The 16,178-nt window shown below is 48.3% G+C and overlaps 1 protein-coding gene across 1 annotated transcript; it reads right to left on the reverse strand.

Annotated features, from left to right (window-relative positions):
- Positions 1–7,695: 7,695 nt before the first annotated feature.
- LOC128335280 (synaptotagmin-like protein 2) lies at positions 7,696–15,662 on the reverse strand. The gene is made up of 3 exons (XM_053273284.1): positions 15,344–15,662; positions 14,518–14,723; positions 7,696–10,284 (listed from the first exon to the last, which is right to left on the reverse strand). The coding sequence occupies exons 1-3, from the start codon at positions 15,448–15,450 to the stop codon at positions 10,139–10,141; spliced, it is 459 nt and encodes a 152-aa protein (XP_053129259.1). The 5' UTR covers positions 15,451–15,662; the 3' UTR covers positions 7,696–10,138.
- Positions 15,663–16,178: the final 516 nt, after the last annotated feature.

Genomic DNA, 16,178 nt, shown 5'->3' on the forward strand with positions numbered 1-16,178 from the left:
AATGGCCCAGCAAGGAAGCAACCTGCCTAGAGAGCAGGAGGCTGTTGGTTTGAATCCCTGCTGGTGTGTTTCCAGACAATGAGAAACCCCTATATTGGGCAGCAGCTCAGAGAGGTCAGGAGCTCCTTCTCCAGCTCTCTGCAGGTGGCTCCACTCTGTGCTTCCTTGCTGGAAGAGGTCCTGGAGGGGGGGGGGCTGACCCATCGATGAGGGGCCGGTGCTCCATGAAGACCCTGTGAAGATGGGCTGGGCCAGTCCCTTCCTGCCCACCATGGTCAGCCCAAAGGGGCCAGGACAGTGTCGCTTCCGAAATGTCTCCACCTTGACCCAAATCCGACCCCTGGGGGTCACCTGCCACCACATGAACCTATTTGGGGCCGGGCGGTGGACACTCACTCTGGACTCCTTGCCCGAGGCCATCTTCTGCGCTCCCTCGCGGCCCAAATGGGACGGAAATTTGCCGTGAGCAGCAGGAGAGGCCAGAAAGTCCTCCTGCCAACGGTCGAGTCCAGACAGTTTGAAGGCAGCAGCGGAACCTCCAGCCCCATGGCGACCGGTAAACACTCCCGGCCGGGGACCCCCCCCCCAGCAACTGCCATATTTGGATCTAAACAAGGATGGCGGAACTCCCAGGCCCAGTGGTGGGCACGAGGCACCCACAGGCAGGGTTGCCAACTCTCTACCTGGTCCTGCTCCTGTGACTTCAGCAGACGCCTGACATGCAAAGCTTAAGCCAGTGAAGCAGTTTCCCATCTCTTTAGGCTAGGAATGGCTTCACCTGCTCAAACTGGTCAAGCTTTTGCTCCGAGCAGAGGAGCCAGGCTACATCAAGAGGGGGCAATTCCCATCCTCCACATAAGTGCCACTTGGCAGCACTGGCCCTTTCTATCCTCCCTCCATCTCCCACCCCACTCCCAGTGCAGAATTCTCAGGGCCTAGTGGTGGGCATGGGGCACAAGCACCCAGGGTTGCCAACTCTCTAACCAATCCTGCTCCTGTTCCTTTAGAAGATACCTGGTTACAGAAATTAAATTGCCAAAGGTTTTCCCATGTCTGCATTTCCATGACAGCAAAAGCTTCAGCTGCTTAATTTTTGAATGTCAAGACATTTTTAAAGGCACAGGAGCCAGGCCAGTAAAAAAGGTTGGCAACCCTTCAGATTGGGATCCAGACTGAAGTCTGTTCCTGAGCACACATGGCTGGGTGACAACAGGGCCGTGCCTTTCCTCCAAGGGGCAGGAGGAATCTTCCCAACATTTGGACCCCCAGATCTCCAGAGAAGTCAAGGGAGACGTCTCCACCACACAGGTGTTACGGTGCCTGAAGGAAAGGCTGCTAATACATTTGGATCATAGAGTTTCTGAGGAGCAGAAACCTTGGCAGAGCGGGGGGGGGTGTTTGTAAAAGGGGGTCCGGGCCAGGAATCTCCTCCTTTCTGGATCATAGCAGGGCTGCCCTCCGAAGGCCATTGTGGCCAGTAAGCCAGGCGCAGCAGATGGCCAGTCAAGTCTCACGTCCTGCTAGATGTTTCACAGGTCTACTGGCTTGGCGCCATGATGCCTTCAGGCCCCTGGGAGGAAAGAAGCAACAATGGTGTCAGGCACATTTCAGGGCAATCACACTCAGACACGCGCACACACACGGATGGCGCTACTCTGTTGTCATTCTGCGAACCCATTCTTCTGTGGCTTGTCACACAACAAGGAGCCTCTGGAACTCACCGATACAGCACACAATAGACCCATCCGTCCCCACAGCAATGGTGCCTCACAGAGCAATCCGTTCTGTTTCTTTATTTATTGTTAAATTTCTAGACCTCTTTTCATTAAAACCATCTGAAGGTGGGTCACACAAAAGTTAACACAAGACTACAAAAATCACACAATTAAAATATCATTTGTTTGTTTATTATTCTAATTATTTAACATATCCCTATACCACCCAAAACTTGCATCTCTGGGTGGTTTACAATTAAAATAATATAAACATTAAAATCATTAACATTCAAATAATTTAAAACCCAACATTAAAAGTATTAAAACTATACAGCTAATTCAAAGCCTGGGTGAACAAATATGTCTTCAGTGCCTTTTTAAAAGTTGCCAGAGATGGGGAGGCAAGAATATCAGCAAAAAGATAAAAATACAGATCTGATGAAAAGATTTAAAAACAAGCATAATACAACCATCAAAGATGCAAAGCAACAGCAACAGAAACGGAGGCTATTCCCACGATTGCAGAAAATCGGGCTGCGAGCCTGGTGGTTCTTGAGCGGGTCACAGTATTATCAATTTTGTTACTACCCATTTTGCTACCTCAAGACCACCAGTTGCTGCAGCATATGTAGATTTGGAGAGGGGACGCAATGGAGGCACGAAAAATATTTTATGCTAGTATCCATTCTGGATTATATGCATTTTGGATGATATACATGGGGAAGGATCCAGCTAGAGTTAAGCAGAATGAAAGCCCGTTGCTTTCAATGGGAGAGTTGAGTCTGTGCATTGAAATATTGGAGCTTACAAGGGTTTAACGTTTGTCCCTGCTAACTTGGCAAAGAGGCACCTTTTTAACGTGGCAATTCTCTTTGATTGAGCAGGGGGAGAGTAACTGGCCCTCTCCACCCCCAGCACAGGACCTCCAGTGACTGTTGCTGGTGTCTATCTCATGTTGTTTTTTTAGATTGTGAGCCCTTTGGGGAGTGGGAGCCCTTTGATTTATTTATTATTTCTCTAAGTATCGCTTTGGAAGCTTTTGTTGATAAGTAGGATATAAATATTTGTCGTTGTTTATGTTTAACTTTGGCTGGATCAAGCCCATAATTTGTGCATTTTTTGATATTTCCCCCCCATAAATATAGTTTATCTTGATGTCTTCATCAAGGTGGGGGGAGGGCAAACTAGTAAGCTCCCTTGAGTTGGCAAAAAGAGAGAGAGAAAGCTTCCAGCACTGAACAGCAGCCTTCTGTTTTTGCAAAGAGAATGCCTTAAACCTCACATTTTCCGTCATGGTGTTTGTTGGAGACTGGGGCCAAAAGTCTCCTTGGAACAGCTGAGCCATGCAAAACAATAGTAAAAATCAGAGTCATGGTGATGTGTGAAATTTCCTCAGAGTTCTAGGTGGTGGCAGAATGTGGGGTGGGGTGGGGTAGTGGGGGGAGAGGGAAGGGGGTGGCGCCTGCAGTTTCTGGCTGGAGCAAAGGGATCCCCACACTGGAATGGAACTTGCAGATGTCCCCTCATTCCTGAGACTGAAGTTGTAAAAACAGGGTTCCACTTAGAGAAAGTGAAGACAAGATGATGAGAGAGTCACTTGATTCTTTATTTTTATTTATTTTTATTATTTTTATTTTTTATTTTAATTGCAAATAATTCTGCAGAATAAGCTGTTGCAGGGATTCTCAGCCTTGAGTCCCCAGATGTGGTTGGACTACAATTCCCATCATCCCCAGCCACGATGGGAGTTTATGGGAGGAGAGATGGTTTTGTGGTAGAAAGCATGCATTGATCCCTTTGCCAAGCAGGGTCCACCCTGGTTTGCATTTGAGTGGGAGAGGACATGTGAATAGTGTAAGATATTCCCCTTAGGGGATGGGGCCGCTCTGAGAAGAGCATCTGCCTCCTTGCATGCGAAGGTTCCAAGTTCCCTCCTTGGCATGTCCAGGTAGGAGTGAGGGAGACTCCTGCCTGCAACCTTGAAGAAGCCGCTGCCAGTCTGTGTAGACAATACTGCACTAGATGGACCAATGGTTTGACTCAGTAGAAGGCAGCTGCCTATGTTCCTATGATGGCCAAAGGCTAGCATGGCTGGGGATGATGGGCACTGTAGTCCAACAACACCTGGGGACCCAAGGCTGAGGACCCCTGGGAGTCTGTCCCAAAAGGCAAAGCCCCATAATAGTTATACATGGAGGGCTCTGCATAAACCAGGTGCTGAATCACTCCCCCACTCCCCACTGAAAGCCGTTTCCCAGCAGATCTAGCAACTGACATGGGCTCTACCGAAATTGCATCCAGCTTGCCAGCCCACTGTGGGAAGCTAGCAGAGGTTTGGAAAGACGAGCTGAAATTCCTCAAGGAGGTGTGGAGGTTTAGCAGATCCCTAATGTACAGCTTTGCGTGAAAGAAAAGCCACTGGCACATGGGATGTTGGCGTGGGAAGGAAGGGGCCTCGGAGGTCTCCAGCCCTCTGCAGGAGACTGGAACTGAAGGGCCAGGCACGCAAACGGATCACTTGTGCTCAGAATATGAAAGTTGGCCGAAGTGAGTATTCATCTGCATGGCAGTAGTAGGGTGTGGAAGGAACTGGGTCTCCTGCTGGAACTTCTAGCAGCCAGTCCTAGGTGCTACCCACCTCTTAATCCTTCCGCCAGCTGGCAGATTGGTCTCCGGCCAGGGAGGGGTGGGTGGGCGGGGGTCCAGGGCATTCTCTCGGCTGCAGTGCTGGGCTGAGCACCATCATCAGCAAATGTGGGCTCATTCAGGGTGACCCCACCACCACCCAGGGAGGAGAACACACGCCCATCCTGTTTAAAACCTCTGAGCAGAAGCTGGCTGGTTAGCTCAGTTGTTTAGCGTGTTGGTGCTACTAAAAACACAAAAGGTTTTTAGCAGGCCGAGTTGTGGGGAGAGGGCTGTAGTGCAACGGTAGAGCTTCTGCTTTGCATGCAGCAGGACTGAGCTTCAGCCCCTGGAATCCCCAGGGAGGGAGGGAGGGAGGAGCCATTGTGGGACCCTGGGGAGCTTCTGTCAGGTAGTCGGTGCTGAGAGGGAAGGACCAATGGTCTGAGTCCATGTAAGGCAGCTTCCTAGGTAGTATGATTGAGTATTCGCCTTTGGTATCCAGCCACCAGCCCAGCTCTCTCGCTGCATCTTCTGCCTCTGGCCCTTCATCAGCTTGCTGTTCCTCAGCCATGCCTCTGGCCTCATTGTCCGCATCTGATACCCACCCTTGGCTGATCCTCTGCTCTTTGCCTCCTGGCACCCCATGGGACCTCCCCCTCTGGCCTGTCTGGGTGCTCAGCCAAGATGGGGCAAGAACTGTGAACAGGATCCTGTTCAGGATCCAGATGTTGTACTCTGGGGAACCCAGCCACACATAAGTCAGGGCTCTGCCTTCTGGGGATTTTGGAGCTCTCTCTGAGGTGGCCAGAGCAAGCTGGTGGGAGATTAGAGAGTCCATGGTTGCCTTTCTCCATGCTTTGGTCGAGTCCACACAGTTGTCTGAATCTAGGTTTAATTCGGGTTATTGTCATGAGTGTGATTGTGTGACTCCACTCCAAGGCAAGCATCTCAGCTTCAGCTTGGGCCATAATCCATCTTGGCATGGGTTCCCGCAATCAACCTAATGTTGGTAACCCACATTAAACCTAGGTTTGGATGCCGGTGTGAATCAGGCCTTTCTTTGTTGCTGCTTGTCCTAGTTCTCTTTCAATTGCTTTTTCTATCAGGGGATTGGAAGGGGAGGAGCCATTGGCTAGCAAAGGAGAGATCAGATAAGCAGCAGTAAAGAATGGATGGGAAAAGGTGATCAGGGGCACTACAATACCGTCCAGCAATCACTGCCTCTCTCCAAGGAAGTTTTCAGATTTATCAATGGGCAAAGCTAGCTTGCATGTGTCTGCTCAGGGGATACCGTTAGCTGCTAAGGAAGAACCTGGATTGATGATTGACTCATCCTGGGAAGAACCTGGGAAGAAGCCTAGAGCCCGAAGGGACATCCTGGGAAGAAGAAGAAGAAGGGACATCCTGGGAAGAAGCCTAGAGCCCGATTCAGAAATGTATGCTGTGCAAATGTGCGGATGTCTGTACACGCATACTGGTGTTTGTGTGAATGACTGTACCTGTGTTCATGTTAAAAGTGAACCTGGATACGGGCCCTTCCAATGCAGGTTACAGATAGGAAATGTACTTCTGTACTTGTGTTCAGCATAGCTTGTGAATGACTGCACCTGTGTACAGATTTGTACCTGGATACACACTGTACACTGAAACAACCAACCAGCTGGGACAAGTTAGGCATGGGGGCCAGCGAAGCGCCGACAGAGACAGTGTTGTTGACTGCATACTCTCCTGTGAGCCTCTGCTCATTTCTGTTGGAAAACACAGCCCCAAATAGGAAGGGTGCACAGGCACAACTCAAATAACCCTCAGGGCTGCTTGTGCGTTTTTCATCCAGGAAGGCCACTCTGCACCTTCAGCTGTGGAAAAGCAGTTCTGTTGCATCTTAAGCACACTGGCTGATGTAGCGCAAGGATGTCCCAGCGGGGCAAGAGAACAGCCTAATAGGATTTCCAAACTAACTGCACCGGTGCAGTGGGGAAGCAGAGGGCTGCACAGCCCTCGGGGACATATGTTCAGGTGGCACTGTGCAGTTGCCTGTGGTTGGGTTTTTAAAAAACCGCTTTCAATTTAAACCATGGTTTGAGTTCCAACTTGGATTGCTTCTCCTCCACTGATGGATATAACCATGATCAGCCAAATTGGGTGTGATGTCATTTTGCTTTCTAGAAAGAGAAGCATTGTTAGCCAGTGAAAAGAGCTTCAGCCATGAGCACAATGGAGCAGTCATCACTTGCATGGTTTCCATGATCCTGATACCTGGAGAATGCGAAGTGAGTCCGTCATTGATGGCTGTAAGCTGAAAAATAAGGGACAAATGGCACCCCATGAGGGACAGACTATTTGGGGCTAAAATAAATGCAGTCCCTGCTAATAAGGGGCGGTTTATTTTATTTATTTTTACATGTATATTCTGCCCTTCCTCTGAGAAGCCCAGATCAGTGTACAAGGTTTATGTTTGTTTGTTTGTTTCACATTTTTTATACTGCCCAAAACTTGAGTCTCCGGGCGGTTTACAATTAAAGTTGCCCTGAGGTTACGTCACCCTGTTGGTAACCTTAACTGAGGGCATCCTGGGGAAAGGGAGTGTCAAAAAGTACTGCTTCCCCACTGCAGTGGGCATTTTTTAGGCAAGTTGCACTGGACTGCTCTTTCACTGCACCAAGACTTCCTTGCTCTGAATATCAGCCAGGATCCTTCCCTTCATCATCATTTCCTTCACCTTTTATTTTCCAGAATTCAGAAGATGATTGACTGGGGCAAACCGTCTTGGAAACTGCCATTCACCGAGTCAGGCCATTGATCCATCTAGCTAAGATTTGTCTACATTCTACACTGACTGGCTGCAACTCTCCAAGAATTTCAGGCAGCAGTCTTTTTCTGGAGATGCTACCAGGGCTTGAACCTGGAACCTTCTTCACGCAAGCATGCAGATGCTCTTCCACGGAGCTATGGGGCCATCCCTTAAGAAGAATATCTTCCAGCATTCACTTGCAATTGCCCATCCAAATGCAAACCAAGGTGACTCCTGCTTAGAAAAGGGACAATTCTTTTGGATGGGGTTGGGGACTCCAAAACACCACTTTATGTATGTATGTATGTATGTATTACATTTTATATCCCGCTCTTCCTCATGACAATTGTAATAAAAGAAACTATAAACATATTTACACAATTTCTTCCCTGCTCTCTGGGCATCTACCCAATGTCACATACAATCTAAGGAATAGATGATGGAGCTCTACCGTCTGAAGATGTGTCTGGCTGATCCAGTCTGCATGTTGCAGACCATTAATACAGGTTTGCAGTGGAGAGAAAAAAATAGCAAAGTGTTTCAGAATGAAGAACTGAGAAGGACAAACAAAATCTTTTGGTTTATTATGTATAAGTTAAACATCAAGACATGTTTTCATAGGTGTAAGGCACAAGGCCCTACAGCATTAAGAAATATTTTTCCTGCTTCCCAGTGAAATGCATAAAAGTCATATAGCCAGGTCGTGAAGCGTAGAGAACAAGGACGGTATCTTCACACTTGTCAAAAGCCTTCCAGGCCTGTTCATGACATTGACCAGTACCTATTTTGCGGGTTTATAAAGTGTTTTCAACTGTTAAAGTAAAACAGAGATGGTATTGCCACGTATTTGCCTGATCACCCTGCAAAGAGATTGAAGGACAGCATAATCTGCTACTGTGATTACTATTAACCACAGTATTAAATATTAATTAATATCCTATAAAGCACTCTCTCTTAAATTAGAGTTCATTTAAACGCAGATTATGAAATGAACAGAATAAAGTGCCAAATATTTGCCCCTGATGAAGGTAAGGGACATCTTGGTTATATGAACATACCCGTTACAAAGAGAGTTATTTGCATAGGTTTGCCTTAACAGGAACGGCAAGGAAGGAAGGAAAATCTGAGTAACGACGTTTAATGCGTCCACTAAAGAGCACAGCTCTGTCAAATAAATAAAGCCTTTGGATGCCAGAGGAGAGACCACAACTCAGTGAGAGAGAACATGCCTGGCTTGTCAAAGATCCATTCTTTGCAGACATCATATAGAGAGGAGAGCTGGTCTTGTGGTAGCAAACATGATGTCCCCTTAGCTAAGCAGGGTCTGAATGGGAGACCACATGTGAGCACTGTGAGATATTCCCTTCACTGCTAAGAGCATCTAGGTTCCAAGTTCCCTCCCTGGCTTCTCCAAGGTAGGGCTGAGAGAGACTCCTGCCTGCAACCTTGGAGAAGCCGCTGCCAGTCTGGGTAGACAATACTGAGCTAGAGAGACCAATGGTTGGACTTAGTATATGGCAGCTTCCTATGTTCCTATGACTGAATATACAGTTTCAAGTAGGTGGGTGGGGGTGGAAAAGGCCCCCACCTGAAGACCACTGCAGCCAGTTAGGATATAGTCAGGTAGGGTTTATCAGCCTTGGGTCCCCAGCTGTTGGGACTACAACTCCCATCATCCCCAGCCACCATGGTGATGACAATTGCAGTCCAACCACATATGGGGATTACAATGGCATTGGCTGAGAACTCTTACAGCAGAGGAAGGCTTAATTCTTCTGTGGCCTGTCACCCGGCCCCCTTACTAGATTCTCTGTGGTCTAAACTTACGAAGCAAGAACACAGGCATTCAGGATTTTGCAGCAGTTAAGGTGTAAGTTGCCCGTATTAAATTCTTGAGGGGTAGCCATGTGAAGTCTGTTACAGTACCCCAACATTAAATGATTTCAACCTTGGACCTTCTCCAATCTTGTACCAGTCAGACAGACTGGTGGATTTATTGCAACAAATGTTTTTGTGGACAAGAGGCTCTTTCACCAGGGACCCCAATAAATCTGTTTGTCTTTAAAATCCCACAGGGATCCCTCTTGGGGTATGCCCTTTCCCCTTTAAGAATGTAGGAAGTACCTTGTTGGATTAGACTGTATTCAACACTTGTTTCCAGGGGTCAGCACACAAAAGGTCAGAAATGGGATTGTGGTCCGATAGCAGACTGAAGTGCTTCCTGGAGACTCACTAATGAAATATTTTTCATTATATCAAACCATTAAAATCTTCAGCATTCTGAGCCCGATTCAAACATTATGCTGTACATGTGTTTGTGTGAATGACTGTACTGTACCTGTGTTCGTTTCAAAAGTGAAACTGGATACAGGCCCTTCAAATGCCTGGTATAGAGAGGTACTTCTGTACCTGTGTTCAGCATAACATGTGAATGAGTGTACCTGTGTGCAGATCTGTACCTGTATACATTGTGCACCTGTACAAGTGTTGAACATAACATGTGGATGGGAGATGAATGCCAGCTCCTGGAGAACTCTCAGTCAATCCTGGAGAGCTGGTAACCCAGGCATATCCTAGTACAGATTTTTCATGTTTCATTTGCATCATGGTTTGCTTCAACTTTGTTGTGATACTGTGTGTACTGGTGGCTGTACTAGCCAAAGTTTTGTCATAACTTCCTCTATGGGGAGGCACAAACGAAACAGCAACATGGACACTGTAATAAAATAAACTATAAACATATTTACACAATTTCTTCCCTGCTCTCTGGGTACAAACCCAAAGTCGAATAAAATCTAAGGTCTAGATGATGGAGAGGTGACGAGCAGCAGGTCTTTCAGCTAGCTGGGATGTAAAATCCGCTCAGTCCTCTCTTGGGATGAGTAATAATACCTTGTCCTTTCGAAGTCCATTGCACAGGCAATCCTGAGGTCAGCCAGCTTTGCATTGGCCCTCTTCTCTGTGTAAACGGTTCTCCGTTCCTCTGTGGGCTGCTGCCAGCTGTTCATTTCAGCTTCCTTTTTCCAGTCAGAGAGCGCAAAGGCAGGGACGCTTCAATCCATTCATTCGCCGTGGTCATCATTTCCTGCCAAAATGCAACTTCCTCTTGTGTGGAGTCCATCCAGTCAACGGCAATCCCATAGCTGGAGCCTTTGAAAGGAACAAGAAACAAGTGAGCCTTGGGGAGGAGGAGAGCTGGTCTTGGGGTAGAGAACGTGAATGGTCCCCTTTGCTAAGCAGGGTCTGCCCAGGTTTGTATTTGGATGGCTGTCTACATGTGAGTACTGTCAGATATTCCCTTTGGGGGATGGGGCGGTAGTTCAGTGGACGTAGGGCTGGAGAGACATCTGCTTGAAACCTTGGAGAGCTGCTGCCAGTCAGTGTAGACCAGGGATTCTCAACGTTGGGTCCCCAGAAGTTATTGGACTTAAACTTCCATAATCCTCAGCCCCAGCGGCCTTTGGTTGGGATTATGGGAGTTGAAGTCCCATAACATCTGGGGACCCAACGTTGAGAATCCCTGGTGTAGACAATACTCAGACAGACAGACCAAGGGTCCTATGTCCGCTAGGCTGACACCATGCATTTGATCATGAGGACTCGAGGGAATGTGCTAAAATGAATGACAGGGAATGCCCACTGTAATACCCTGGTTCCTTCCAAATGGCCATAGGAATGCATGGCATTTCCAAATGGCCATTCGGTGCATTTCATGGCCATTAGGAAGAAACCAGTGCATTTCAGTGGGCATTCAATGCCATTCATTTTAGAATGCCCACCGTAGGACTTGCATACAGAAGGTCCTCGGTTCAATCCCTGGCAGCATCTCCAGATAGGGCTAGAAAGATTCCAGCCTGAAACTTTGGAGAGACGCTGCCAGTCAGTGTAGAGCAGGGATTCTCAGCATTGCGTCTTCAGATGATATTGGACTTCAACTCCCATAATCCCCAGCCAAAGGCCGCTGGGGCTGGGGATTATGGGAGTTGAAGTCCAATAATATATGGGGACCCAACATTGAGAATCCCTAGTGTAGACAGTACTAAGCTAGATGGACCCAGGGTTTGACTCAGTATGAGGCAGCTTCCTATATTCCTATGAACTGCTGTATCAGTGGCTATGAAAAGGGGCAACCTATGATCGTGCTCCTTTTTTGAGAGGTCATAATCTCTGCTGCAAGCAGTCAAGTTCATGGTAGGACTGTGTGTATCATAGGAACATAGGAAGCTGCCTCAGGCTGGGTCAGACCATTGGTCCATCTAGTTCAGTCTTGTCTACACAGACTGGCAGCGGCTTCTCCAGGACTGCAGGCCAGAGTTTCTCTCCTCCCTGTCTTGGAGTTGCCAGGGAGAGAACTTGGAACCTTATGCATGCAAGTAAAAAGATGCTCTTCCACTGAGTTATGGAACCTGCTGCATGCAAGTGTGCAGGTGCTCTTCCCAGAGCGGCCCCATCCCCTGAGGGGAATATCTTACAGTGCTCACACATGTAGACTCCCATTCAGTGCAAACTAGGGTGGACTCTGTTTAGCAAAGGCGGCAATTCATACTCGTTACCACAAGACCAGCTCTCCTCCCTTAATGGTGTTCCTTGTCAAACACAGAAGAAAAGCACCATTGACTGTCTAAAATGGAAATACCCTATGGAAGATGACTCTGAATTTAAGACGATCCCCTTAAAAAGTAGAGGTTACATTCAAGTTATACCTACACTGACTCAAAAATAACAGGACTCTGAATATAAGATGACCTCCTGATTTCTAACATCAAAATACTTGGAATAAACCTAGTCTTGTATTCGGGTAAATACAGTATAGTCACAGCGGTTATATCTAGCTGTTTTTCTTGAGCGACCTGAGGTTTGCCAGCCCTGCCCTCCAGGATCCACTACTGAAACTAATCCTGGAGGTTCTTCTGGCCTGGTGTGGTGAGAGATATTGCATTACAAAAATGGGAGCGGGGGGAACCTTGCAGGAAGAGCTCCAGTCAGGGTTGGCAACCCTGTTAATCAAGGCCACTCATTTAACCCACAGGCTCTTCCAGGCTCAACGACACTGGTCTCGGAAGCAGGGATGGCCGGCTTGAGACTCTCCAGATGTTGGTGGACTACAACTCCCATTGTCCCCAGCTGCAACACATATATATCACAGCAGTTCACAGAGCAGTTTACATAGCAAAAGGGATGAGGAAATGGCTCTCTGCTCCAAAAGAGCTCATGGTCTAAAACAAGCTGAGAGAGAGGGGTGGGTGACGCGGAGAGATCCTAGCAAGAGCCACTGGGAAGGCTCCTATACTTTGTGTGCTGAACAGGGCCAGCTACTCTCCCCCTGCTGAATGGAAGAGAGCCGCCATTTTGGAAAAGTGTCGTTTGGCTCAGTCAGCAGGAGCCCCTTGAAGGAGGGCGGCCTTTGCCTGAGGGGGCTGCTCATTCATTATTCCCTGAGCAGCTGCTGTCCCCTCTGCTTTTCCACAGAAAAGTTCCCAAAGCAATTTCTATAGCAACAGCAAGGAGAAAAGATGGTTCCCTGCCCAAAGAGGCTCCCAGTCTAAGGGAGGGAGACACAAGGGAGACCCCCAGCAACTGGGAGGGATGCTATTCTAGGCTGAATAGGGCCAGCTGCTCTCCCCGGCCGCCATTTTGAAAAGGCGCTTCTTGGCCCAGCAGAGGCCCCTTAACGAGGCCGACCTTTGCCTGAGGGGGCCGCTCATTCATTATTCATTGAGCAGCTGTCCCCTCTGCTTTTCCACCGGAAAAGTCCCCAAAGCAGTTTCCAAGGCATCAGGAGTGAGAAGATGGTTCTCTGCCCCAAGGGCCTCACTGTCTAAAAAGAAACACAAAGGAGAGCCCAAGCAACAGCCACCTAGGCTGGGCTGGACAGGGACAGCACCTCTCAATGGAAGAGAGCCGCCATTTTGAGAAGGTGCCCCCTAGCCTGGTCAGCAGGTACTTAACGAGGCCGACCTTTGCCTGAGGGGGGCTGCTCATTTATTATTTATTGAGCAGCTGTCCCCTCTGCCGTTCCACAGAAAAGGTTCCCAAAGGGGCTTCCACAGCAAAAGGCATGAGTAGATGGTTCTCTGCCTCCAAGGGGCTTGCAGGCTAAAAAGAAACACCAACGAGACGCCAGCAACAGCCACTGGGAAGGACACTGGGCTGGGCTGAATAGGGACAGTTGCTCCCCCTCTTGTGGGATACGAGAGAGCCGCCATTTTGAGAAGGTGCCCTTCGGCCCAGTCAGCAGGGGCCCCTTCAGCAAGGCCGGTCTTTGCCTCACTTCTTATTTATCCCCCTCACTTGTCTACCCTGCTTCTCGACCAGAAAAATTCCCCAAACAGCTTTCATAGCAAAAGCAAGGAGAAGATGGTTCCCTGCCCCACAGAGGCTCCCAATCTGAAAAGGAACACAAGAGAGACGCCAGCCAACAGCCACTGTAGGGACAGTGTACTGGTCTGAAGAGGGACAGTTGCTCTCCCCCTGCTAAATGCAAGAGAACTAGACCACTTTCTAAGAGGTGCCTCTTTCCTCAGTTAGCATGACTGCTGCATTTCACCATCATCTTAAGCCACAAATTTAAACAAACTCTTGCACAAATATATCAATAGGATCATAGAGTAAAGAATGACAGGGAATGCCCACTAAGATGCACTGGTTAGAAACATAGGAAGCGGCCATATACTGAATCAGACCATTGGTCTACCTAGTTCAGTATTGTCTACCCAAACTGGCAGTGGCTTCTCCAAGGTTGCAGGCGGGAATCTCTCTCAGCCCTATCTTGGAGATGCTAGTGAGGGAACTTGGAACCTTCTGCTCTTCCCAGAGCAGCTCCATCCCCTGAGGGGAATCTCTGACAGTGCTCACACTTCTAGTCTCCCATTCATATGCAACCAGGGCGGACCCTGCTTAGCTAAGGGGACAAGTCATGCTTGCAACCACAAGACCAGCTCTCCTCTCCTCTCCATTGGCCATTCAGAAACTCCATGCAGTCCCCTTACCATTTGGAAAGAACCAGTGCATTTTAGTGGGCATTCGCTGTCATTCATTTTAGGATGTCCTGACCCTAGTCCAGTGTACAACTTGCATGCTGATGGCTTCAGGTTCAACCCCTGAAATCATCCGGGCTATGTTAGTCATGACTACATCCTACTAAAATTAATGGGAAATTAATGGGAAATGAACGGTACTCATTGATTTCAATGGTGCAGAGGCCTGGCTTGCTGTGAATTCTAATTTCCGCCCAGCCACGCTTCTGAAGAGAAGCCCTTTCCATTTTGATTTGCGGTCCAAAACATGCCCTTTGGATGTCTGCTCTCCCTGTTTATATTTCCTGGGCAAGGAGAACATGTTTCATGTCGAAACTGGAATGAGGCGAAAGGGCCTCGTTATTACCTGTCCCAAGTCCCAGCCGGATACCTCCCAGAAAGTGATTGGTCAGTTTCTCATGATCCCAGACGGTCAGCTCGACACAGGCATCCTTCAGATCTTCTGGATGAAAGCCGTCGTACACGATGGTGTGGTTAAACACCGGGTTGGAGTCCCGCTTGACAATGCGGGTTTTCTGGTAGCTCTTTTTACTGGTGTCCGGAAGAACGTAGCTTGCAAGGGAGAAAGAGCATTTGAGAATGGCGACAGAGAAATGTCATCTGAATGGCAGAATGGCGACAGAGAAATGTCATCTTCCACTTATTTTTTCCAGCCATTCAGCTAAGCAAACAGAATTCAAGCCCTCCGGAGCCTAGCTATTACTATTTATTATTACTTTAATATCCACGATGGAACTTGGAGCCCAAGCCAAGAGAGCAGAGTTCATAGTGGCAACATTTAACACACTTAAGAGGCCTGCTGGGATTAAAAAAAATCAAGAGAGGATTGGAAAACGAGCAGGGAAGACACCACCAAGTGAACCTCAAGTGGCAGGGAGTTCTACAGAGTGGGGGATCCGAAAAAGCTGTGTCCTGCATCGCCACCAACTGAGCATCAGACAGAGGTGAGAAACAAAAAGAGGGCTTCCCTCATGGATCTTATATGGTGGGTGGAGTCATGTTCAGATATGTTGGCTCTAAACTGCTTAGGGTTTAAAGTGGTAGGGACCCCTCTGAGCATTTCTTTGTCAGCGAAGGTATGTGTGATGAATGAGCACCATGGAAGCATATGGTTGTGCTTGCTTGGGTCCGTGTGGGTATGAAATCCACCCCCCGCCCCATGACACACCTACCATTTCACAAAGGAGTCCACTCCGGAGGGACGTAACTGGGGCAGATCTTTGGTGTCCTTGACCCAGATATGGACCTCCCCAGACGGAGGGGTCTTTCGACCTGCCATGAAGGATCAAGAGACATAGTTGGTTGGTTACCAAGGAGTATGTTAGCTTCCTTCATCCTAGAGTCTTAATAAAACAGATCCCAATGGACAGTAAAATGTGCTATAGTGGATTAACTGGGGCAGGTAGATTCCTGTCCACATCCCTGCTTATTAGCGGGGCTCACTGGTGACCCAGTTGCTCTCACTCAATCTCGCCTACCTTGCAAGGTTGTTGTGAGCATAAAATAGGAGGGAGACTGTGTGTACTGCCCTGTGCAAGGAAAACATGACATTGATAACAAGTGAAACCATTCTTTACTTTATAATATGGGGTGGGGCCATGGATCAGTGGCAGAGCATCTGCTCCGTATGGAGAAGGCTGCAGGTTAAATATTTGGCAGCATCTCCAAGAAGGTCTGGGAAAGACTCCTGCCTTGGAGAAGCCGCTGCCAGTCAGTGTAGACAATGCTGAGCTACATGGACCCAGGGCCTGACTAGAAGGCAGCTTCTTGTGTTCCTATGAGCACTCCTTGATCTTTGGGGGATCAGGCAGGTTGGAGGTTCAAACCTTGGTAGTATCTTTGGGTAGGGCTGGGAAAGACTCCTGCCTGAAACCCGGGAGAGAGCCGCTGCCAGTCCGTGCAGACAACACTGAGTAAGATGGGTCACTGGCCCGACTCGGGATAAGGCAGCTTCCTATGTCTGCATGACAGTAAACCAGTTTGCTGAGGCAGATCTGGATGCAGGGT

The sequence above is a fragment of the Hemicordylus capensis genome, chromosome 11, assembly GCF_027244095.1.
Source record: "Hemicordylus capensis ecotype Gifberg chromosome 11, rHemCap1.1.pri, whole genome shotgun sequence".
Classification (NCBI taxonomy): Eukaryota; Metazoa; Chordata; class Lepidosauria; order Squamata; family Cordylidae; genus Hemicordylus; species Hemicordylus capensis.

What these genes read in the sequence shown, in the direction of transcription:
- LOC128335280 (XM_053273284.1), bottom strand. Translation starts at nt 15,450, where the DNA reads ATGGCAGGTCGAAAGACCCCTCCGTCTGGGGAGGTCCATATCTGGGTC. An exon ending in GTGGACTCCTTTGTGAAATG is followed by an intron (nt 14,724 to 15,343) that starts GTAGGTGTGTCA and finishes CTCCCTTGCAAG; the next exon opens with CTACGTTCTTCCGGACACCA. An exon ending in CCGGCTGGGACTTGGGACAG is followed by an intron (nt 10,285 to 14,517) that starts GTAATAACGAGG and finishes TTCCTTTCAAAG; the next exon opens with GCTCCAGCTATGGGATTGCC.